The 26,092-nt window shown below is 45.2% G+C and overlaps 1 protein-coding gene and 1 non-coding gene across 2 annotated transcripts in view; one reads left to right on the plus strand and one right to left on the minus strand.

The window, feature by feature from the left end:
• Window positions 1-72, plus strand: trnae-cuc (transfer RNA glutamic acid (anticodon CUC)). The gene has a single exon. It is a non-coding gene; the product is annotated as a tRNA-Glu (tRNA).
• Window positions 73-9,807: 9,735 nt separating this feature from the next.
• Window positions 9,808-26,092, minus strand: part of LOC133442291 (zinc finger protein 420-like) — a gene marked incomplete at its 3' end in the record, with an annotated part of 52,939 nt that continues 36,654 nt past the window's right edge. The window contains exon 4 of the mRNA XM_061720289.1: window positions 9,808-10,187. Coding sequence (XP_061576273.1) covers window positions 9,808-10,187 — 380 coding nt within the window. The remainder of the gene's footprint in view (window positions 10,188-26,092) is intronic.

Here is a 26,092-nt window from a genome sequence, read left to right on the forward strand (position 1 = left end):
TCCCTGGTGGTCTAGTGGTTAGGATTCGGCGCTCTCACCGCCGCGGCCCGGGTTTGATTCCCGGTCAGGGAATTAGTCTTTTCTAGAAGACATTTCTCAAAATACACCACAGGGTTTCAACAAGTTGAAAGAACACGGGCCACAAAGAGTGCTGTGTACAACGATTGTGCGTACGCTCACGGTGGGATGTTCAAAAAGTGACTAGAATGTGAAAACTTGCCCTGGGTTGGATTCCCAGTCAGAAAACTGTGCTTTCCTGGACTAGATTTCTCACACTACGGCAGGAGTTTTTAACCCTGCTCCTCGAAAGCCACTGTCTTGCGTGTTATAGATGTTTTCCTGCTTCAAAAATGATGCATACTTTAATGGATCTGCTATTGTCTGATCACGATGAACCAGTGTTAAGCCAGAAGCAGCAGCTGTATAATCGCAAGGTATTCCATAGTTGTTGTTGCTTCGATTTTCAGGCCAATGCAAATGCATCGACTTAACTAACGTTAACAGTGAGTTACTGACCTGGGTCCCTTTAGCAACCCGAGCTATAAAAAAGCAAAGCGGTCTTCAGCTGGTTCTGCAAGTTGAACAAGTTGTGAACCAGCACTGGCTCTGAACCAGTGTTGTTCTTGTCGGCTATTTTTAAATTTTGTTTCAGTCTTAGTCTTGTTTCAATCGCTGTTGTTATTTTTTGTCATATTTAGTCGAACTCATTCTTTTTTTATTTAGTCACATTTTTGTCGACTAAAAGTCGAGCATTTTAGTCTTCGTCTTAGTCCATGAAACCGCAAATTTATTTGTTTAGTTTTAGTCAACAAAAACTATTGGCATTTTAGTCTAGTTTTAGTCTGACAATTTAGTCTAATTTTAGTCTGACAATTATTTTAGACATTTATCACTAGATCAAATCGAAAAATATTTTTCATCGCATTTTCTCTCATCCTTTTGATAAAAATGTCAATTTTAAGAAATACATCTAGAAAGGGAACATGAATTGACATGAATTTGCACATTTATTTGGATCACAATTCAGACACATTGATGGTTGCATTAAAATGAATATACATCTGCGATGAAAATAAAATAAAGTGCCTAATGGGCTAGTTCACATTCAAGAAAATTGATATGAGGTCAGTGAAAATAAGAGAAAAATAAGAAAATAAAAACAAACTCCCAATGTATATAACAAAATAGTCTATTGTAAACATCAGCATTTTGGCAATTTCTTGTTTTTGATATTTTCTCCTGAAAACTGCACTTACGACGTATGTCTGCTTTAAATAGGCTAAACTTGCAATCCAACTGAAACCATAGTTGCCCCACCAATAGAATAGTACATTTCATTCATTCTACACTATAAGTGGCTGCGGTTGCTACATGCTAAGAAGCTAACGTAAGTTAACTAGTAGACTAGTTTTGGGTAGGTTTTATTGTAGTAACATTAAGCTGACAGTACACTCAACAACACAACGTTGATTTAATGTTGTAAACAACCAGCAGCATACTTTATGTTAACTTAGCTTACCTTGATTTCTTTGTGGTAAATGGAGATGTGTCGTTTCAGGTTTGTAGTGTTCTTTCCTTTCAACTTATGACCGATCCCCGTGCAAAGCATTATTATTTTATTTTATGAAATCTCTGTGTGGTAAGACGTACTTAAGTGCTTATTTGTGAGTGCGCAGCCTTGACCAATGGCGTGCGTCGCCGGCCTATTTAAGGGGAGGTGATGGCGAACCCGGAAACAAAGCGCGACTCTTCGCCCCCGCCCACTGCGGGTTCCGGTCGGTTCCTGTCTCGTTCCTCATCCACCTGTGGCTTTGGCCGGCTCGTGTCAGAAGCGGATCTTGTGGAAAGAATTCATGCAACTGGTACGTAGTCGGCTGGTTACAGCATGCTGTGACGGCCCACTTTGGTTACTTTTCTTTTTTCTAATTTACTGCCGACCTGCATCTGATCACTTTTCTAGCACGTCCGTTGTTCAGCGTCCTTTCAGTCGGTCGCAGCTGCGCCTTCTGAGGATGATTGGCTCGCTTGGAGCGTCTGCAGCGCAGACGACTCGTGAAATGCAGAGAGCCGCTTTAGAATAACTAAGCCTTACATCGCCTGGTATGTGTCTTTTTTTTTTATGAATCCCGGTCTTGCTGCAGTTATTAGTGGCATCAATTAAGTGTTGTGTACTCCTCAGGTGTTGCTGGTTTTTGCCCCACTGCCGTTCTTGCCAGCGTTCTTATCTACGGAAAAAAAAACCCAGAGCCGTGGTCTGGCTGGACTGACGCGGCCGCTCGTGTGAAGAGGCTGCAAGACCTTCGAGCATCCAAGACTTCTTGATACTTAGTTTTTAGCGCGTGTGCGTGCGTGTGCGTGCGTGCGCGTGTGCGTGTGCGTGTGTTTGGAGCGTGGTGTGAGGGATATTCTTCTTTTGGGTTAATTTGTTCTTTTTGTTGCCCCTGCTTTAAACCTATTGGCAGGAGGTCCATTTGTATAACCGCAGATAACCAATAAGGTTTTTTGGGCCGGGTTTATTGTGTTTTTCTTTCCATATCTGTTATTTGTTTTGGGGCTCGAGAGCTTGTTGAGTTCGTGCGTGGTTGGTAACCACATTGGTTAATTTCTTTATTTTTCTTTCTATTACTTTTGTGCTGTTTTGTATGTTTGTTCATCTCCTAATACCCTTTTTTTTTGGTTTCTTTGCTTTCCAGGTGCTGAGCGTCCACGGCAGGGTGGCAAGCCAATCCTTGGGTGATGGTGCTTTATTTTCCGTGTGTGAATTTCACGTATGCTTAGTTTTCCTTAGTTTGCTGTGCCTCTTGATTTATATTATCCTACGTTTGCAGTTCTTGGTTTATTTAACTTACTTTTGGTTTATAGTTAGTGTGACACGTGTGTCTACATGGTGTGAATCTCTGGACCATTGATCCATTTCTTTGGTAACCCCCCCTGCTGGTGGGCCTCAGCCCTATCCTTAGCGAGGATCCCCTCATCCCTGCCCCAAAATACGGGGATGTGATTGTGTCATATATTGTATTGTTTTAAAAGGAATCCTGGTTTTTATAGAAATAAGAATTTGTATTTTCACAACCGTTTCTCTGGTGTATTAGTCATCCGTTTGAAATCTTACGTGCGCCCTTAAAGTCTATAAGGCCACATTTGGCGTTGTTGGCAGGATGACTTCTAAACACCAGTGACTATTGTTGTGAATTTTGTGAAAGTGGTTGGTTGTATGGTTTGTTGGGGGAAAGGAAAACTTTTTTTTTCTCAGGCATTTTAACTAACCTTTTCTATTTTTGTGTGAGTGTTGGCAAGAACGGCAGTGAGCCCAGTGTGGAGGTTGGCAGTGTATTCCTCTGGCTGTGGACTGAAACCTTCTGGCAACACGGTAAGCTGAGTTTTGAGGTATGGAGGAAGAGACGAGGTTCGACAAGCGCTGGCGATACATTCTTTGCTTCTGGGTCCTTAGTGACCGAGAGGCTGGTATTTGTTCCCCGTGAAAATGTTCAACGTTTTCTGGGATGACGATAATTGACTCCATTGAAGAGGCAGATTTCTGCGAAAGGGCATGCCACCTCTCCACCAGGGAGCAGGCGGTGAGGTGGTAGCGTTTATGGTCATATGTTTTTTGTTTTTTTTTTAACTTTATTTCTTGAAAAAGCGTCTGTTGATCGGACGACTTTTGGAAGTTAGCGCTGAGTGCTACACTTTTTCTTAAGGACAATTTGGTGAAGTTTATCTTCATGCAAAATAGAGTTGAAGCTGTCTGCCAGCAGCTGCGTTATTTGGGCTCGGACTTTGTCCGAGTTCTTGGTTCTGTGACCTTCGTAAAGGGGGCTGCGTGTTCCAGTAACCTGGTGGCTGATCAGCCATCGCAGAACCCAGGGTGATTGTTTGCGAGTGCATCGGCGGGGCGCCGATTGAAAAAAGCTGGGGGCAGATTGTGGTAAGACGCACTTAAGTGCTTAATTGTGAGTGCGCAGCCTTGACCAATGACATGCGTCGCCGGCCTATTTAAGGGGAGGTGATGGCGAACCCGGAAACAAAGCGCGACTCTTCGCCCCCGCCCACTGCGGGTTCCGGTCGGTTCCTGTCTCGTTCCTCATCCACCTGTGGCTTTGGCCGGCTCGTGTCAGAAGCGGATCTTGTGGCAAGAATTCATGCAACTGGTACGTAGTCGGCTGGTTACAGCATGCTGTGACGGCCCTCTTTGGTTACTTTTGTCTAATTTACTGCCGACCTGCACCTGATCACTTTTTCTAGCACGTCCGTTGTTCAGCGTCCTTTCAGTCGGTCGCAGCTGCGCCTTCTGAGGATGATTGGCTCGCTTGGAGCGTCTGCAGCGCAGACGACTCGTGAAATGCAGAGAGCCGCTTTAGAATAACTAAACCTTACATCGCCTGGGGCCTGTACTACGAAGCAAGTTCAACATACCCAGGATATCTTTTCCTTATCCAAATTCACTAACCCGGACAATTGCAATCACGCTAAGCGGTCACACGACGGTGGTTATCAACTCGGTATATCAACCCAGGTTTCTCCAATCTGGATATGAGCGCGTGCACATAAAAGGGGCAGTGTTTTCAGCGCATGACCAATCGCAAGCATGGAGAAGTCCGCTGTCAGAGCCGCTTATTTCAGTAGCGAAGAGCAAACAATAATTTTACGGAAATATGATGAGTATAGGCATATAATACAGGCAAAAAGCGACACAGTTGCAGCTGCAAAATGCAGGAAAGACAGCTGTCAAAAGATCGCTGACTGTATAAATGCGTAAATTCATAGGGATATAAACATATATTTGAATATTCTAGGAATCTTAATCTTAAACTGTAAACCATGATCAGCAATATTAAAATAATAAAAGACTTGCAATATTTCAGTTGATTTGAAATGAATCCAGAATGTATGACATTTTTTTGTTTTTGTGTTTGCATTACAGAAAATCACAATATTCTAATTTTCTGAGACAGTCCTGTATATATTGGTTCTATAACTATTGTTGTTGACCGATAACTTGTGCTGATGCTGTACCAACGAATTGGGTTTTTTTTATTTATTTTATTTTATTTTTTATTTTTTCAGGAGGGGGGTATTTAGTATTTTAAAGTGACTTCTCAGAATGTTCGAGGGACGAAATTGAAAATCCCTTTTTTGCTATCCCCTTACAAATGCATCTTCTTTTTGATTTCTTCTTGATTTATTTATTTAATTGGTATTAGTTTTGGATTGACTGTACATCGGATTTTGGGTGATGATTTGTTTTATTTATTCATTGATTGATTGATTTTTTATTTTCTCCTCCACCTCTTTTTTTTTGGATCGTTCATACAGGTACTCATCAGGGAAAGCAAAGGGGTTTTGGTGGTCCCTGAATACGCGTTCTCTTCGGAGGGATCCTCTCACGATCCGCGCACCGAGCTCCACTGGATTCTCTTCGAAAGGGCATGCCATTTTCCAAGAGAGCTGATTGGTCAGTGGGCGGTGCTTTTATACCCGGCGATCAGTATCTCGAACATAACCTGCTCCGGAGCAGGTTAGCTGTTCAGCATAAGTTACCATGGCGATGTACCCCGGTGAGAAGTGAACCACCGTCGTAGTCCTGAAAACCCAGGGTTAAACCTGAAGTTACCTCGCTAACCCCAAATCCCGCTTCGTAGTACAGGCCCCTGGAACGTGTTTCCCCTCCTCTCCGTTTGTTGTTGCAGTGCATTTATTCGTCCAGCAGATGGCGACATTTCCCCGAATCGGCCGCTCTCCCCGCGTCCCCCACAGAGAAGAATGTCCAGGTACCTTGACCTGGAACAAGGTTCGTGTTAGGCAGGGTTGGTGTAGCGGTAACGCCCTCATGATTATTTTAGTGAAATGTCCTGTTTACTTGACAGCCACAGCAATAAATGCCAAATTTGGGCTTCACCTTTGAAACATTTGTATTATTATGCAATTTTTTTCATCCCAGTTTATCAACTTTGACCACGTGTTGTGTTCATTCCAGATGTGGAAGTTGTGAAAATGATTAACCATTAATAAATGAATAATAAAAGATTTAGTCTTAGTAAGACATTTTCTCGCTTTTGATCCGGTATCTGCAAAAAGCATAGTTAACTGTTAACAAGTGACTAGTTGATAATAGATGAGCAATAAAGTATATAATAATAATAATAATAATAATAATAATAATAATAATAATAATAAAGAAAAAAAAAGATTAGTAAACCCATGACAAAGACTTAATGGGTGGGTTAGTTGAGTTAATAACTGTTTGTAATTCTTCTTAAGCATCTACAGACAGTTAACAAGTTTCTTATATGTTCTAATAAATGTCTTATAGTCTGATATCAACTATATTATTATGACATTATTAATGTTTATATATTCTTAAAAACACATAACAATGTTAATAAGCACCTTATAAGGACTTATAAGGGCCTTATTACCTATGAACTAATGCTTATTACAAGGACCTTAATATAAAGCGTTACCGATCCATTGTTTCTTTATTCGATGTACTCAGACCAATCCAGATTAGAACCTACTTTCAGATAAGAGATTGATTAATACAATGTATACAAGTTTTCCTTTGTAATGAAAGGTGGTGCCCCAATGAGTTATTAAATGAAGTAGGAACGCAACACTAGTCAGTTTTCCCTACATTACCTGAACTGAATGGACTCAGTACTCCTAAAGGGGGAGTAGTGTAAGGCAGTTAAAACTGTTCATAAGCCTATAAGCAAACCCTTTTGTTTTGTTTAGAATTTCCAAGCCTAGTGTTAAGTCTGTGAACGCAGCGTGGCTATCTGGATAACGTTTGTTAACGTGAAAACGTTGTCTGTCCAGACCAACATCAGCTGTGGTTGTAACTAACCTGTTATTCCAAGCAAGTAAAGTCTGCAAAGAAGATCCTTTGTTGTGCGCTTCATACCCACTCACCTCCATCCACCAAAAGGTAAAGCACAACAATATACAATAATGCATAGATTGGTTTTGTGCTTCAGGTGTATCTGGTTGCGTTTGCTGTGCAGTGGAACAATCGGATGGAGTGGCTTTGCGTTGCCGGTGGTCTGGGTTGGCAGACATCGTGCATGGATGCGCAGCAGATCCAGCGCATGAATCAGCAGGCTGAGCTGCTCTTCGGCAATGATCACGTGCTGGAGCCCAACGTCTTTGCTCCTATGCCCTACCCTGACCAGTAGGGCCTTGGAGGAGGAGGAGCTCCTTAGCCTAGAGTGTGCCATGTGCTAGTCAACAAGTTTCACTTCAAGGAATTACTATGGCCAGAGAGGTAAAGTATTTAATCACACTCTTTAACAATGTACACACAAACGGTATGAAGTGACAATATCCATTTATTTTTTATGCATATTCTAGCAATGACAGTTAACCAGTGTTGTGCAACTTCATACTTCTCATGAACTAGTTCAAGTTCAGTTCACATAGTTTAAAAATGAATAGTTCACGTTCATAGTTCACCATTTTCACTTTGAACTAGTTCATATACAGTTCATTTCAATATTTTTAGGTGAGAAGTACGAATGAAACGCCACCCTATCCTAAAACTGTCACCTATATACAATCATGTATTGTCCTGTTGGCTTCTCAACTTTACTCAGAGGCTGTAAATCTCCAACAATGTGGTCCATTATCAGTTTGTCTACCTGTTGCTGGGAAATCAACCCCCTGAAGGTGTTTGTCAGTCAGAAAAGATTTTCACCTACTGTCCAGCAGCGAAGAAATCAACCACTCCTGGTTTTAACACTTCAAAAACATTGTTGATGAGGAATTAATGAAGAGGAAAGTTGATTAGAAAGCTGCGAGAAAGAGAATGTGTCATTAATGTTTTACATTGTGAGGAAAATATCTAACTATATTTAACCTGTTATTTAAAACATGCCAAAATATTCTTCCATGCAAAAAAATGTAACAAAAAAAAGTGGTGTAACAGTAACACATCCATTTTTTTGTTGGAAAACTGCTGGAAAAATTAGTATTGAATTTAATTCCCGCCTGAGAATAGCAGGTGCTGTAAGCACTTGCTCACTCTGTCCACACATTTTTCTAACAGGGAGCGCTGAGATTATACAGCTTTTTCCACATGGTTAAGGCACTTTGACTCCAACAAATAGCCGCTTTTAGAGTATTATCATCAAAAAATCAATAATATACATTCAACTCTGACGCACAACGTTCTATACCAATTAGATAAACTGACTCAACCTTATTATAATTTCAATCTAGCAGGTTTGCCTGATCCTTGGATGCAGGGACGCCTCCAAAAATGTTTCCTAGGGGTGGCCAAATGGGGCCACTTAAATTCTTGGGGTGGACACCAAAACTAAACGCCTTCATTACAGGATTGTATTCTACTGTTGTAGTATACAGGCTGAGAAGTACTTAAAGAAACGCCTACTGATATACCATCCTCCTCTTTTTCCTCCTCACTAAGCCTCTGCTGCTTCCCTGTCGGCTCTTTCTCTCGCTCTGGACTCATTTTCTTCTTAAAATAAGTAGACATTTCTTTGGACTTTTCTCTTCATTGTCTGCAAATTGACATAACATATACAAGCAGCAGCTAACGTTAGCTACGTAACTCAGTTCCAAATGTCAATAAATAAGTCATAAGGCTTCTGTAACAGGTGCTGTAAACGGCACCATTTGGCATTTAAAAAGTCACAAATGTCATCACGCTACTGCCCCCTCTTCTCTGACTAAAGTATCACTTACTTCTCACCTGTGGCGGCTGCTGGTCTTTTAAGGAGGGGAAGCTCATTTTCTCCTTACATCATGAATTGTGTCAGTTTATTTGTATGTGAATTCTACCCTCCGTTCCGGCTGTGAATGCTTTGCAACGGTGGAGCGGCTCACAGCAGCACCCGCTGCTCTACGGGGACAATAACTGTCGAGCAACAGAAGTCAGAGTCTCCAATAAACACCAGTACAGTCTCCAAACACCAGAAACAAGTTGCTGAGTGTGTCGCTTATCGTTTTAATAAAGACAAAAGTCACTGCGAGGATTTCCAAACTCTCCAGATCAACTCGGAATGATGGAATGAAGCTACAAAACTTCTCCGGCAGTGTTTATATCTCAAGATCACGGATTCGCTCATTTCGCTGTCAATCAGAAAGGGATTCATCTCAGACAGATCATCCAATCATCATGCAGCAGGCCAGCTTCTGTAACAGGTGCTGTAAACGGCGTAGGCTCTGGGTTGATTTAACGTGGAACCATAATCATTAGCCTTAAGTCTATGACAGCATTCACTCACTTTTACAGTTGACCATCTGGTCCCAGAAGCAGAGGGTGTCATTAGTAAAGCACTGTTTTCTTACATCCCTCAGATAAAATTAAATCAAGAACCATCATTCATCTATAGTGATAAAATCACATGAACATGGCACTACTGTGGGACACTGTTCTAACATTCTGACATTGACTTCCTGTTTGTTTACAATGGTGTTACTGAGCAGGAAACTGAAATCCAACAACAAACGAATAACTTTATTCAGAACAGAACAATAACAGAACAATGATGAAAAATATTAGATTACAATAAAAACATTACAAAAAAGGTTACTAATTTATGACCAGAAGCAGAACTATATAAAAAAATAATAATATAAAACTGAACTTATTACAATTATATCAGGCTTCCAGATACACACATTTTATTCAGTGTGAACACGTTGGTGACGTCTTAAATTACCCAAGTGAGTAAAAGCTGCCCCACACTGCTCACATCTGTACGGCTTCTCTCCAGTGTGAATGCGTTGGTGCGTAGTTAAAGCACCTGATGTGGTAAAAGCTGCCCCACACTGCTCACATCTGTACGGCTTCTCTCCAGTGTGAATGCGTTGGTGCGTAGTTAAAGCACCTGATGTGGTAAAAGCTGCCCCACACTGCTCACATCTGTACGGCTTCTCTCCAGTGTGAATGCGTTGGTGCTTCGTTAAAGCACCTGATTCAGTAAAAGCTGCCCCACACTGCTCACATCTGTACGGCTTCTCTCCAGTGTGAATGCGTTGGTGCGTAGTTAAATTACTCAATTGAGTAAAAGCTGCCCCACACTGCTCACATCTGTACGGCTTCTCTCCAGTGTGAATGCGTTGGTGCGTAGTTAAAGCACCTGATGTGGTAAAAGCTGCCCCACACTGCTCACATCTGTACGGCTTCTCTCCAGTGTGAATGCGTTGGTGCGTAGTTAAAGCACCTGATGTGGTAAAAGCTGCCCCACACTGCTCACATCTGTACGGCTTCTCTCCAGTGTGAATACGTTGGTGCCTTCTTAAATGACCCGATCTGGTAAAAGCTGCCCCACACTGATCACATCTGTACGGCTTCTCTCCAGTGTGAATCTTCTTATGTCTCTTCAAGGATGATGAAGTGGCGATGACTTTCTCACACTGATCACAGGGGTAACCTGTGGGCCTCTCTTTGCCTTTACATTTCTGTAAAGAAAGAAAGAGACTTAGATCATGTTGTCGGTTTACCTGTCAAAAGTTTTTTCAGTTGTATTTAATAGCTTTCTATCATGGTCATTGCAGTGAAACAATGAATCCTTATTTTTTTAGGGGTCATATTAACCATGTCCTGTCACAACTAGTTCTTTACAGACAAAAACATTCAAATAAAACATCTCGGTAGGTCAGAACAAAAGTGTAAGTGGTGAAAACTGCTGAAACAAAAACCCTTAGAACACATTCATCAACTGTTTACCGAAGCCACTTGAGATGACTTATCTCAAACTTTATTAGAAATGTCTTTAAAACAGTTTTGACTTCAGAACTGGATGTGAAAACTCAGTTTTATTGCCTGACAAATGTGATGTCAAAAACAAGTCCTCATCAAGATAGAGATGTCATAAAAAAGAAAAATTGGGGTATAAACGAGCCCCATAACCAGCGATATGAGACAAAAACAACATTTCAGCAACTTGAATTTATTTGTTGCTACTTTCAATGAACATACATAACAAGCAGCATGAAGGCCTCTGGTCTATATGTCAAATATGATTTCATTCACTGTTTCAGCTCAATTAGCTTATTTAAAAACACAAATAAATTAAATTCATTGGGCATTACAATTATGAAATTAATTTATAAAATTGAAAGTTTAAAGTCCCTATAAGATCCAAATAGCTCACAGATGAACATTTGGCGACTGAACATAAACGGAAAAAATTCATTGGGAGTTATGCGAATGTGTGAGGAATTAATAAAGAAATTCTTTCAGGCAGTTATTTGAAAACACTAGTGTGGAGAAATCTTGTAGTTGTTAATGAACAGAGTACGGATCAATGTAGGTTTTTTTATTGGCTATAAAGTTATCTGGGTGCATTACATTTCTTTTGGTAAGTGTTTTTTGTAATATCACACTGTGCCCTCTGACAGGACATAGTGTGGGAGATGCTTTTTTCCCCCTTCTTTCCTCGTGTCATCTTTTTCTTACCTAATGAAAGGGGAGTGCTGACCCATTGGCTGAACCCTCAGGCACCAGCTCTCCATTTTTGACATGAAACACACTTCTGCTGATGTCTATGTACGGCCTTGCGCCCCTCAAGATCCAAAATGTTCTTCTTATTTCAGCAAAGATCCTTTCTAAACTATCCTGACACAATCTCTCGTTATAATCTTTACTGATTAATTGTGTCACCTTGTGAGTAGGATCCAGTACAATTGAATGTTGTACAGAAGTTTGGGCTAAACCGAGTAAGCAACTGTGTGTTGGAAGTGATTTGTGTGATTTGAGACAGGCTATGTCCTCCCCAAAGCTATCGTTTTGTGGAGGATTTCTTGTCCAGTATTCAAAAACATTTTCAAGGTTTAGGCCAAGTATCTGGAGGTTTGCATAAAAATGCTGGGGCATTGATCCATCTGTTTGGGAGGAAAATATCTGACAGGTGTTAACCGCTGTCATACCGTTATTACTACTACCTCTCCTTTAGTTAATATTGTTTTGTATTTTTTTTTCTTTTTTTCCTTTTTCCCCATTCCTACAGTTCAATGACTAAAAACTAAAATCAATCCTTCAACACCACATCTAAACAAATAGCATGACCCGGTCTTGCATTGCTGCAACCCCATTCCACCTACATCCCCCCACCTCTTTTTTCTTTCTCGTTCTTTCTTTTCTCAAGTCCATAACCCCATACACCACGCACTTTATACCTCTACTCTGCACTTTATAGCTGTGACACCAGTACTTTACATAGACACTTGCACTTTACTTTAGTCTGCTGCTATAACTTAGAACTATAACTTATGAATGTAAACCAAGATGGTGGCGCGTGCAGATGCAGCGACCACTCGCTCTCCCGACAATGCAGTGTTTTGTTTATTTAATAAGTGTTTGTCCGAAAGTTTGTCGTGTTCGTCCCGTCTGTCTACATCGGAACACAAATACAGCCGACAGGCTCTGCTAGACATTGGCAAGAGCAAGATTTACGACCTGGATACCACAATCATCAGAGAGATCGGATTACTCCGCCAGCCGTGATTACACCGGACTCGTCTGCAACCACAGCCCCGGGGAAGAGACGTCGGAAGCGGTGTGCGAGGAAGCAGAAGAGGGGCAAGGGCGGAGGTAACCGAGCCCGGCTAGCGGCTAGCCCAACCCGCCCACCAATACCATCCGTCATTCTGGCTAGTGTAAGATCACTGGACAACAAAATGGACCATATAAGACTGCTGAGGTCAGCGAATCGGACAGTGAGGAACTGCTGTGTGCTTGTTTTCACTGAAACATGGCTTAATGAGAACATCCCCGACTCTGCTGTGGAACTTGAGGAGCTAACATGCTACCGAGCAAACAGAGCCCATGCTAACGGAGGTAAACAAAGGGGCGGAGGGATCTGTGTTTACACACGTGATGCGTGGTGCCGGGACGCTGCGGTGGTATGCAGACACTGTTCACCATTAGCGGAGTTTATGATTATAAAGTGCCGTCCTTTCTATCTGCCGAGGGAATTTACTGTGGTTTTGCTGGTCGCAGCATATATCCCTCCAACCTCCAGCAACAGTGACAGAAATGCGGCACTTTGTGAACTTTATCAGGCCATCAGTGAACAACAGACAGCACATCCAGACGGATTTATCATTGTCGCTGGCGATTTTAATCATGCTGACTTAAAGACTGTCCTACCAAAACTCCACCAGCATGTTAATTTCCCAACTAGAGAGAAAAACACCCTGGACTTGGTTTACACGTCACACAAAGGAGCATACAAAGCCTCCCCCCTCCCCCACATCGGATTGTGTGACCACATCACTGTTATGCTAATGCCAGCATACAGGCCCAGAGTGAAGGTGGATAAACCAGTCCAGAAAGAAATCACAGTCAGTACGTACACATGCAGCGATTCAAGCTGGTTGCAGATCTGATCAGATAATGACATGCAGAAGATTGGATCAACTTGTCTGAGTACACATGCTGTTCTGAGAACAGACTGAATCAGATTGAATAAGCCACTGTAACCAGAGCATGGCTGACTCCGTGACGCTAGGTGGCGCTGTACCCGAGGTAACCATGGTAACCATTTCAACAAAGAGCCACTTCCGGTTGACCTCTGCTTAACAACAACAAGGAAGGAAAAAGTGCATTCTCACTGCTTTCCTATTAATAATCTGTCTAAAACAGCCTTTCTCAACCTTTTTTCAGTCATGACACCTTTCAAAAGTGAATAAAATCTCACGACACCCCAGAGTAAAATATAATTAAAAACCGCGCTGCATCGCTCTGACTGTAAATGCGAATCTTACACCGTGTCCACACTGCATGCGACGCGAGCGAGCGTCAGCGTCAAAAACAGTTCCATTGCTTTATGTTTTATTTGCACTGTCTATACTGGTTGCGAGCGACGCGGCGCGCCGTTTTGAGCTGGACTTTTGTCGCACGCCCTGCTTCTATTTTCTTCCTGTCGGTCGCGTTGAAAGCCGGTTGAAAGTTGGAAAAAAAAGGTGAAAGCGCTGTAGGAAACAGTCATTTCAATACAAGAACCTCAATAAAGTGGCAGCTGCTGGAGGGAGATCGCCAGGCTGGAAGGTTCTGATAAAATAATAAGATATAGCCTAACAAGAATCTTATCTTAATCTTATTTGAGCTTAATTTGTGCCGGATCCAACAAGATCTGGTACCTATTTGATCATTTCTCGTGTCCTCTGCTTTTCCCCACATCCCAGTAATGATGTGACATGTTTGCTGCATTTAACACCACGAACACGCCGCTCACTCCAGCTGTTCGCTGTTTCATTGCGTCACCTCACGCCGTTATTTTGTTGTTTTTTTCCCCACTTTGGTCGGACGGTAGACCTGCTTATATTTTCTTCCTGCCGCCTGCGTTGAAAGCGCTGTAGGAAACAATCATGGATGAGGAACGGCTGATCCAGTGAGTTGAAATGAGAAGTTATCTCTATGATTCCTCCTCATTTCACTACAAAAACCTCAATAAAGTGGCAGCTGCTGGAGGGAGATCACCAGAGAGCTGGCAAAGGGAGCGCACGGGCGGTTGGTGGGGAGAATAAAAGGAGAGTCTCGGGCGGGTGAATAAAGGCAGATTTATGGTTCCGCGTAAAATCGACGGCGTAGCCTACGGCGTATGGTACGCGGCGACGCGCAACGTTCGGTGAGTGCGCCGCGTACCCTACGCCATAAGGTCTGCGTTGGTTAACGCAGAACCATAAATCAGCCTTAAGGCTGCAGGCGGCGTGTGAGCAACGGATGACTAAGAGGGAGAATAGTTTCTCCAGGAGTGGAAGCAACGCCGGGCCAGTTATGCCACAGTTTGCAGATGGATTGTTGATCCGTGGGCTAACGTGTTTGCTGGGACTATTTTGCGAGCTTTTGCAAAAGCGTGCATTTCCGAGGCGCCGCACGGCACGGAACGAGACTCTGACAGCGAGGAGTTCGGACTGGCACAGCTGATTTAGCGGAGCTCTTTAATGCAGAAACAGAGGATGAGACTTAATGGGTTTGATTAATGTAAAAACTGAAATAAAGTAGCCTACAATCAAACAAAGTTTTGCTCCCGCTGTATTTTTAAATAGCACCTTGTGTGCGTGTGTGTGTGTGTTCTTGTGTGTGTGCCTTTTCGGTCGGTGCGCCGTGTGTGTTTCAAATACAGAAATGACACAAGACTGAGGCCTTTCCACACGGCGCCCGTATGGTCGCGAAAATACAGTATTTATATATGAAATGTCAGAATAGGAAATATTTTGACGACACCCCTGAAGCAGTCAAACGACACCCCAGGGTGCTACTGAGCAGCGTCGTCGTCTCCTTTCACTTCCAGGTGAATCCCCTCCCCCGGGGGAAAACCCCACCCGGGGGAAAATCTCGAGCATGCGCAGACTGTAATATCTATGTCCCCGTTCACATGGCATTAACAAGGCGGTTGCGACTGGCTTGGGACTGGCTTATCTAGGTGCTGCAAGTAGGTTGACGAATCCGGTCTGATCAGATTGACTGGACTGACTTAAGGTGTTCACATGCAGTTTAAAAGTCAGTACGATGTGTGCAAATGATCTCCAACCAGGTTGAATCGCTGCATGTGCACGTACTGAGTGTGGCCAGAGGGATCAAGGGCTGCTCTTAGACTGTCTTGCAGGGACGTAGGCATATTAGGGCATATTAGGCCACTCTTTTGATTGGCCCAGGGCCCGGCCCGCCCTGAGAAAACTTTTTTATTCTCTGTCAACTGTTACAACGGAACTAATGGCCCTTTTGGACCAGTCCTTACTCTGCCCGACTTGGCTCGTCACGCCTCTACCCGTTTGTTTTTCCACAGCCAGGTGAGAAGTGGGCAGGTTGGGGTGAAGCTGCTGTGACGTACTCGATTGCACAACTGCTTTGTTCATGTCGGCGCTGACCAGAAATCGGCTGGAGCCGCGAGCGGCTGGGAGTAAAACAGCCCATCTACATCCCTTTTTTAATTCTCTCCTCAGCACCAGGTTTATGAACATCTGCACCTCAGAGTTGGATCACCAAACAGACGTTTTGTGCTTTATAATAAAATCGCCGCGCTGACTCCCGCTTCCTGATTCAAACGTCTGACGCCCCCCCCCCCGACCAATCAGTGGCGCGGAATGTGGTAACGTTTAACTTTAGCAGTGATTTTCTGCGCTCGCTGCTGCTTAATTTTGTTTTCAGACAGCGTACGCAATTAGCTAAGTTAGTCAGCATTCATGGCTCAGAGTAAATTGAGTAAATTTGGCTTTAAAAGGGTTAGACTCGAAAATGAGCCACAACCTTCTAGCAGCATCACCGCCGTTCCTACACCTCCCACTCCAGAAACTAGCAGCACGCCGCCCCCCACCAGCGTCTCCTCAGCCGGGCAGCGGACATTGCCGTGTCCTGTTCCTCCCCCCCGGTCGCCAGCATGAAGGACCACCCAGTGATTTGTCGCAACTAGATGAACCACCTGCCCAGCCAAAATTGAAGAAGTTCCCCTACACTGTGAGTCATGGGAAACCACGGTGCTTCTCATTGAAGTGGTATGATGAATTTGCCTGGGTGGAATACAGTGTGTGCAGGGACGCACTTTTTTGTAAAATGTGCAGACATTTCCCCAGCGCCAGAGCTGAATGTGTGTTTACACGGGACGGCTACACTGACTGGAAACACCTACGCTATTCTTTAGAGAGACATGAAAAAAGTGAGCAGCACTCAATTTCCTTATCTAAGTTTGAGGCCTACAAGGAAACCAAAACATCTGGAAGGGGAAACGTCATTGATCAGATGGACCTGGATGCGCGGGACAAAGCATTTGTTGAAAGGAATAGGGAGCATATCAAAGTCGTCCTGGATATTGTAATGCTTTGTGCCAAACAGGATTTAAGCTTGAGAGGGCGCAGGGAAACGGAGGCAGATCTCAACAGAGGTAACTTTCTAGAAATGTTTAAATGGGTCTGCAAATATGACCCGGAGATCAGAGCACGTTTAGAGCAGCTGCCCAAAAATGCAACCCTTATGAGCCCTGACATACAAAATGAGCTGCTAGAGTCAGCTGCCTCCTTACTGCTGCGTAAAATAAAGGATGAAATAAATGAAGTGCCTGGTACATATTTGTGTGTGAGATATATCCATGGAGGAAAAATAAAAGAGCGCGCAGTCGGCTTTGTGGACACCAGCAAGGACATGAGTGCGCAGGGGATTTCAGCCAAGATATTAGAGATCATTGAACCACTGGGTCTTGACCCATCTCTCTGCGTTGGATTCAGCTTTGACCGGGCTTCAGTAATGTCAGACCATAAAGGAGGTGTACAGGTTATTTTAAAAGAGACATTCCCCCATGCTGTTTACGTGCACTGCAATTCACACCGATTAAATTTGGTTCTCAGTGCAGTAACAAAAGTGTCTGGACATGTTAGCACATTCTTTGAAACAGTAAACATTTTGCACGCGTTCATGACAGGGTCAAGCAGACATGCACGTTTCATGGAAATGCAGAAAGAGATGCACCCAGGACGGCCCTGGCTTGAACTTGAGCGTTCTGTGGATACGCGCTGGAGCTCCAAAGCTGGATCAGTGGACAAAATACTGACATTATTTGATGTAGTACTTGAAGTGCTGGCTGAGTGTGCAGAAAGCAGTGGTCAAACGAAAGTCGATGCCCAGTCCCTGCTCCAACAGATCCAAACAAAGAAGTTCCTATTTCTGCTTGTAACATTTGGTAAATTGTTTGAAACAAGTTCTTTTGCCACAAAGGGATTACAAAGTCCAACCCTGTCAGTCACTGGATGCATTGACTTAATCAAGGGACTGAAAGACAATTTTGCAGAGTTTAGAGACAAGCCAGAATGTGTTTTCCAACAAGTGATGAAGCTAACTGAAGACCTTGTGCAGAAATATGAAATCACAAGCTGGGATATCACAGTGGGGACCAGAAAGAGGAACCTCCCTTCCAGGCTCACTGATTATGTGGTCTTGACGACTCTGGGAAAAGCAACAGCTGTGAGGAATGATGACGACCTGAGACACATCTGGAATGACATACTTGACAGGTAACATAGGCTGATAGGCTGTGTATATTGACCTCTTGCATTTATTGATGGCTATGCATTATTTTGATTGTGTTATATTCTCCTGCAGGTCCTGCAGAACAATGTCACTGATTTATATAACCTATTGTGTCAACTGAAGTAGAGTGTAGAATGTCATAGACTGGGCTTAAAGTTGTTTTCAGTATGTGCAATTGAGGGCAGTCTTGTCCATGTTGTTTATCTAAGCCAGATTAACAAATTTATAGAACATTCTGGTACTGAGTTATCCTAAAGTAATAACTAATGTAATAACCAATAACATCATACCACTTCTTTCATTAGGCCAAGGCAATTCATAATGAAATATATATCTATATAATAATTTGAGTTCCCCTGTCCCTAATTTCCTTTTACTCCTTAGGTGTACTGTATTCATCATCATTATTTTTCTTTTGGTGTGGCCTATGGCATGCATAGCCTACTTTAGCCTGCATTTGATAGACTATTATTTTTCTTTTTCTGACAGGCAGCTGACTGAGCTTGAAACCCGGTTCCAGGAGGACCAGTACGGCATCATGAAAGCTGCAGCAGCTTTCCTACCACAGTCACAAACCTTTGGCAAGAAGGAATCTCTGCACTCTGTATGTAATCACTACAACATTTCAGTCAGGGATGCAGAGTTGGCAGTATTCTACGAGCAACTGAAAAGGAAAGCCTTAAAAGAAAACTTTCCTTCACTGATGGAGGTACTGGACATCTGTCCAGCAGACATATTCCCAAACCTGAACAGAGTCCTTCAAGTCATCCTAACCCTTCCTATAACCTCATGCAGTGTAGAAAGACTTTTCTCAACTGTGGGTCGCATCAAAGATTACCTTAGATCAAAGATGAACACTGACCGTCTCAACCACTTGTCCCTCTTGTCATTTGAAAGGGAAATTAGCGACTCTTTGGATTATGATGAGATCATCACAATTTTCAACCGCAAACCTAGGCGTTTGCACCTTGTTTAACTCTTTAGGAGAACAGAGCAGAAGAGAACCAAGAGTAAAACAGCAGAACGTGAATATAGCAAAAGAGTAGAGTAGAATGGAACAGCGGGACATCAGCAGTGCAGAAGAGAACAGAATAGAATAGAGAAGAATATTAGGCCAATATAGCAGAGCAGAATAGAATAGAATAGAGTAGAAGAGAACAGCAGGACATGAACAGAGCAGAATAGAAAAGAGCAATGTAACAGCATAGCACAGTGTTTCTCAATCCTGGTCCTCGTGTTCCCTGTCCTGCCTGTTTTAGATGTTTCCCTGCACCAACACACCTGATTCTAATTAATAGTCCTCATTAGCTTGTCACCAAGGTCTGCACAACTCTGTTGATGACACAGGTACTTGTATCACGGTGTGCTGAAGCAGGGTAGCATCTCAAACATGCAGGACAGGGGCCCACGAGGACCAGGATTGAGAAACACTGGCATAGCACAACTAAAGAGCAGAACAATTGAGAAGAAAAAAAACAGAAGAACAGAATAGGAAGAGAGCAGAATAAAAAGCTGTTTCAAAAGAGAGAACAAGTTTTAATACTTTTCTATATGTGTTTTTATTTATGTTTTATATTTATGTTCTCAGTTTGAATGAAATTCAAATTTATTATGTTTGACAGTTAATGTTTTAATGTTTTAATGGAATATAGGACACCTGTTTAATACTTTTTTATATGTAGGCTATGTTGTCATTAGGCCTATATTTTGAGATGTTCTCATTTTCATCAAATTCAAATTGTTTAAGAGACTCTGAGGTGAGAGTGGACATGCGGTGTGCATGTGTATCGCCCCCCCCCCCCTCTCATGTGCTCGTTGAGTGGCAGCAGCCAATCAGGGCTGACTGCACACGCAGTGAACCTGCTGCGTTGGAAGTCCCTGGGAGGAGATGAGAAGGAGACCGGAGCAGAAAGAGTTGTTTGGTTAACTTACCACCAGTTTATTACCAGTTACAGCTTGTTGTGTGCGTAAAAAGGCAAAAACCACACAAATTCCTCCAGCCTAATAAACTGGTAAAAGGAAAGTTCTGCCCCCCTCGTGTTTGGTCAAACACCCCTTGGCGACGTCTATCACCCCTGAACCCTCAGTCTCAGCTACAAATTGGTCCTTCGAGCCGGATAGAGTCGTTACCATGGCAACCTCCAGAGGTGATCCAGGCAGAACAACCCCCAGTCCTCGCCTCCACAGGACAACCCATAGACCTTCTCACCTCCAGGATTATGTGGTTGATTATGGAGATGAGGAGCAGCAACCAGCAACACTTCCCACCCGACGTGAAGCAAGCAGGTCAGGCAGTTCTGCATCTTCGCTGCAGAACCCGGGTCCAACAAGCCCATCCACCAGCCTTATGCAACACATTGTTGAGACGGCTAAACAGCAAAGTGAAACTGCAAAGCAACAGAGCGAAACGGCTAGGCGTCAGACAGAGCTACTAGAACAGGTTCTGCTAAGAACCACTCCCCAGACCTCAGTCCATTCCTCGAGAGCAGCATCACGTCAACAGTCACCTTGGGCTCACCTCCACCAGACAGTAGGTGGAATGCAGCCAGCATCCAATGAATGGCGTTCCCCCCAAAGACTTGAGGATACTGAGGCCCCAGCTCAAAGCTCTCCCCTCTTAGCCACACAAGAGCCGCCTGGTCCCAAGCTAAACCCTCAATTGAGGAGGGAACTGTACGAATCACCACCCCTACTTAGCCGAGCAACATCCATCAGCATGCATCCCCTCGACCCGCAGGATACCACACCAGACATCCATCAGTCTACTAGCTCCAGGCAAATATGTCCCACTTCATTACGCCCCCTTCCACGCTTTCCTGAAGACCATCAGCTGCCGCACACCTTTCAGCGCTCCAACCATCAAAGTCAGCCACCGGCCTTCACTAAGCAAGTCCTCTCAGCCCCCCAGAGTCGACCTACTGGCCCAACTCAATATAATCCTGCACACACTAAACAGGATCCAGGTACTGGCTACCATGTTGCCCCCCCAGTTGTAGAGTCCCAGCTCAGACCACATGCCTCATGCTATGTGCCTCCCCACGCACTCCACGTCGAGGCGCCAACATTCCCAGATTTCACCAGAGAGGACCGAGCACAATATGTAGAGCTTCGCCTGTCACTCAATAACCTTTTACATCAGGGCCATTCCGAACAGTACAAGTATGCTCTACTGTTGAAACATGTAAAGACCCCAAATGCTCATCGGCTTGTCCTTGCTCATGCTGAGTCTTCCACCCCTTATACCAACGCACTGCAGGCACTGGATAGAAGGTATGGGCGACCCTATCAGTTTGTTCTGAAGGAGATTGAGACCCTTGAGAACTTGGCCCCCCTTCGTGCAGGAGACGAGCGGGCTCTGGATGACTTCTCACTGCGTGTACAAGCCATCGTGGGCATGCTAAAATCTCTAAAAGAAGACGGTCTTGAGGAGCTGCACAGTGGATCTAATGTGAAACCTCTACTGAATAGACTGCCCCGCCCACAACAGCAGAGATTCAGGAGACACCAAATCAGGAAGAACCCCAATCAAGTCAAAACATCTCTGCTAGAGTTTGCAGAGTGGCTGCAGCTGGAGGCAGACTGTCTGGAATTCGACCCCACGGACCAAGTTTTCCATGCCAGAAGGGAGCAGAAAACCCGACCTATGACTCAACAAGCCAATGTCATCTATGGAGCAGAGCACCCTCAATCTAAGATCACCCCGGTTGCTCCCCCACCAAAGGTTAAAGGTGCACCAAAGATTCACTGCCCCTACTGCAACAGTACAGCTCACTATCTGAGCCAGTGCACAGACTTTGCTGCTCTTACGAGAGATCAGGCTGTCAGCTGGATTAAAGGAAATAAGAGATGCTGGAGGTGCGCCCGAGCACATCTAGCTAAAGACTGCGACCTAAAGAAGCCTTGCCACCTCTGTAAGGGAAAGCACTTGTCTTCTCTCCATGATGTCAATCAGCGGAGTGCTGCAGAGCCCGTAGATATTCCCACACAGAGTGCTACGCTCTACACCTCCGACTCTGAGACTCTGTACTTAGACCAGACTCGCCGTGGTGGAAGAGTCTTCCTTAAGGTCGTCAAAGTTATCCTCCATCAAGGGAATAGAGCGTTTGACACATACGCTATCCTTGATGACGGCTCAGAGCGCACCATCCTGCTTTCCAATGCCGCGCAGCACCTGGGACTGCGAGGAACGTCTGAGGCCCTGAAACTGCGGACAGTGCACACAGACATCAAGACGGTGAGTGGAGCCTCCGTCTCTTTCACTATATCTCCAGCTAACAAGCCACATGAGAAATTTCACATCCAAGATGCATTCACCGCTAACCACCTTGGCCTGGCAGAGTATACATACCCCCTGTTGACCTTACAGCAGAAATACAGACACCTAGAAGGCCTGCCAATACCTTCCCTCCACAAGGTTCGCCCAACACTGCTCATTGGTTCAGACCACCCAGACCTAATCGTCCCCATTGAGCCGGTGCGCCTCGGCCCACCAGGAGGCCCAGCTGCAGTTAAAACCTGCCTAGGTTGGACCTTACAAGGGCCTTCAAAACACCTGCAGGATCAGCTCTCAGCTTCTCAGTGCCTATTCACCTCCTCTTCTCCTACCACAGATCTGTACCATCAAGTAGAGAGGTTGTGGCAGTTGGACACTCTACCCTTCCATAGTGAGAAGGTGGTAACGAGGTCCAAACAAGACCAGGAAGCAGTTGAAATGCTTGAGGCAAGCACAGTGAGGGTGGAGATCAACGGCATACATCGCTATGCGACACCACTGCTCAGAGCTAAAGACATGCCCAGGCTACAGGCATCCAAGGAAGCAGTGATGTCATACCTCCGGAGCACAGAACGTCGGCTTGCCAAGGACCCTCCACTGGCCATCACCTACAAACAGGAGATTGAGAAACTGGAAAGAGCTGGTTACGCTGCAAAACTCACCTCACAAGAAGCTGTACAGTCAAGTGAATCGTGGTATGTACCTCACCACATCGTATCCCACCATGGTAAACACAGAGTTGTGTTTAACTGTTCCTTCAGCTTTAAAGGCCAGAACCTCAACCACTACCTGCTGCCAGGACCCACATTAGGATCCTCACTCCTAGGGGTCCTTGTTCGGTTTAGAGAACACCCAGTGGCTATTAGTGGAGACATAAAACAGATGTTCCACCAAGTCCGGCTCCTCCCCAGTGACCAACCCCTAATGCGGTTCCTGTGGCGAGATCTCCGGTCTGAGACACCACCTGAGGTTTACGAATGGCGTGTCCTCCCATTTGGAACCACATGCAGTCCCTGCTGTGCTACCTTTGCCCTGCAGAAGCATGTGCTCGACCACAGTGAACCAGGGGACCGAGTTCGTCAGACTGTGCAGAAACACTTTTACGTTGACAATTGCCTACTGAGCACATCTACCCCAGAAGAAGCCAGAGACATGGTTGACCAGTTAAGAGAACTACTAGCATCAGGGGGGTTCGAAATAAGACAGTGGGCAAGCAATGTTGCTTCAGTGGTTAGCCACCTTCCTACAGAGGCAAAGTCAGAGAGTGCAGAGTTATGGATCTCAGAGTCCCAAGCAGATCCCCAGGAACATGCCCTTGGACTGAGCTGGCATTGTTCCCCAGATACCCTTCAGTATCAGCGCCGCCCATCCCCCCTCCAAGATGTGACGATGCGCAACATCTACCGCATCCTTGCAAGCCAGTATGATCCCATTGGATACATACTCCCCTTTACCACCAGGGCCAAAGTCTTAGTCCAACACCTCTGGGCAAAAGAAAGAGAATGGGATGACCCCCTGTTGCCCTCAGATCTTCTACAAGCTTGGAACACATGGGAGGGTGAGCTGCAGCACCTACCAAAAATCAAGCTACCTCGGTGCTATGCAACTCCTGACCCGGATGGAACCGAGGTGACAAGAGAGCTTCACATATTCTGTGACGCGTCAGAGGCTGCGTATGGTTCAGTAGCCTACCTCCGTACTGAGCACCAGCAGGGGAACATTCAGGTGTCCTTTGTATTGGCCAGATCTCGAGTCGCTCCAAACCGAGCTCTCTCAATGCCAAGGCTCGAACTTTGTGCTGCCCTCACTGGAGCCCAGCTGTCCAGATTACTCCACAACGAGCTCACCCTGGAAATCAAGAACACAGTTTTGTGGTCCGACTCTTCAACGGTACTTACCTGGCTTCAGTCGGAATCTTGTAGATTCAAAGTGTTCGTGGGGAACAGGATCGCCGAGATTCAGGAGCTGACTGAGGGCCACTGTTGGAGATATGTGGATTCTGGGAATAACCCCGCCGACGATGTTACACGGGGGAAGACCCTCCTTGAACTGGCGGCGCCAAACAGATGGAGTCAGGGACCACAGTTCCTTTACCAGGCCCCAGAATCATGGCCTATGCTTCCAGCCCCGACCAATGATGCAGACTCTGAAGAGCTCCGCAAGCCCAAGTTCTGTGGCCTAACCACCGCTGGTCCCCCTGCGATAGATGCGACTCAGTACACCTCCTTTGAAGACCTGGTGGAGGCCACCTGCAGATCCCTAGATGGGGCGGCTCATCAGCCTGATGGTCCCTCTGCTGCCGATTACCGACTGGCCGAAACCACCATATTGCAACAGGCACAAACAGACAGCTTCCCTGATGAATATAAGGCCCTTGAGACTGGCAGGTCCATCTCATCAAGTAGTTGCCTTATTACCTTGTCCCCAGAGTTTGATTCCAGCATGAGAGTGATCCGCGTAGGTGGTCGACTCCGTCGAGTAGAAGGCCTTAGTCCTGAAACAGTGCACCCAATAGTGCTGCACCCAAAGCACCCAGTGACAAAACTTCTTGTTCAGCAGTATGACAACAAGTTGTGCCATTCTGGACCAGAAAGGGTCTTCGCTGAGATCCGACGGCGGTTCTGGATACTCAGGGGCAGGGAAGCAATACGCCGCCATCAACATTACTGCCCCCAGTGTCAGAAATGGAGAGCCAAACCAAAGGTGCCAAAAATGGCTGATCTGCCCCCTGCACGGCTACGCCTCTTGAGACCAGCTTTCTATTCTACTGGTGTAGATTGTTTTGGTCCCTTCCTGGTAAAGCGCGGACGAAGCAACGAGAAAAGATGGGGTGTGATCTTCAAGTGCTTGACAACCCGTTGCGTACATCTGGACCTTCTCTACTCCATGGACAGCGATTCGTTCCTACTGGCTCTCAGACGATTCGTGGCTAGGCGCGGCACCCCCTTTGAAATCCTGTCGGATCAGGGAACAAATTTCCGTGGGGCAGACAGAGAGATGAAGGAGAGCTTCACTGCTATGAGCCCAGCTCTGCAGATAGAGCTAGCTAAACAGAAGATCCGGTTCTGTTATAATCCCCCTAACTCACCACACTTCGGTGGAGCCTGGGAACGCGAGGTGCGCTCAGTTAAAGCTGCCCTTAAAGTCACTGTTGGTTCCCAAACCCTCACTGAAGAGGTACTGAGGACTGTGCTAATTGAGGTCGAGGGCATCTTGAACGCCAAACCATTGGGATACGTCTCTTCAGATGTCGCCGATCAAGATCCCGTCACCCCAAACTACCTCCTCATGGGGCGGCCTGATGCCTCATTACCCCAAGTCATTTACCCAGAGTCTGAAGTGCTAAGTCGACGGAGATGGAGACATAGCCAGGTACTAGCAGACCAGTTCTGGAGTCACTTCATCAAGAGGTATCTCCCAACATTGCAACCCCGTCAGAAGTGGCAGGGCGACACTGAGAACATCGTACCTGGCACTGTGGTCATGATCGTTGATCATCAACTACCCCGAGCCCTCTGGCCAGTCGGCAAGGTGAAGGATGTCCACCTTAGCGCAGATGGCCGTATTCGCTCAGTTAACGTTCAGGTAAAGGACAAGGTATACCAGAGATCAGTCGCCCACCTGATTAAACTACCTGCCATCCCAGAGGACCAGTAAGCAGCATCTCCCTCTAGTTGTAGTCTCTTTGAGGAGTACATTCTCGCAGTGAATGTAGGGGCGGCTGTTTAAGAGACTCTGAGGTGAGAGTGGACATGCGGTGTGCATGTGTATCGCCCCCCCCCCCCCCCCCCCCCCTCTCATGTGCTCGTTGAGTGGCAGCAGCCAATCAG

Source organism: Cololabis saira, chromosome 1 (assembly GCF_033807715.1).
Source record: "Cololabis saira isolate AMF1-May2022 chromosome 1, fColSai1.1, whole genome shotgun sequence".
Lineage (NCBI taxonomy): Eukaryota > Metazoa > Chordata > Actinopteri > Beloniformes > Belonidae > Cololabis > Cololabis saira.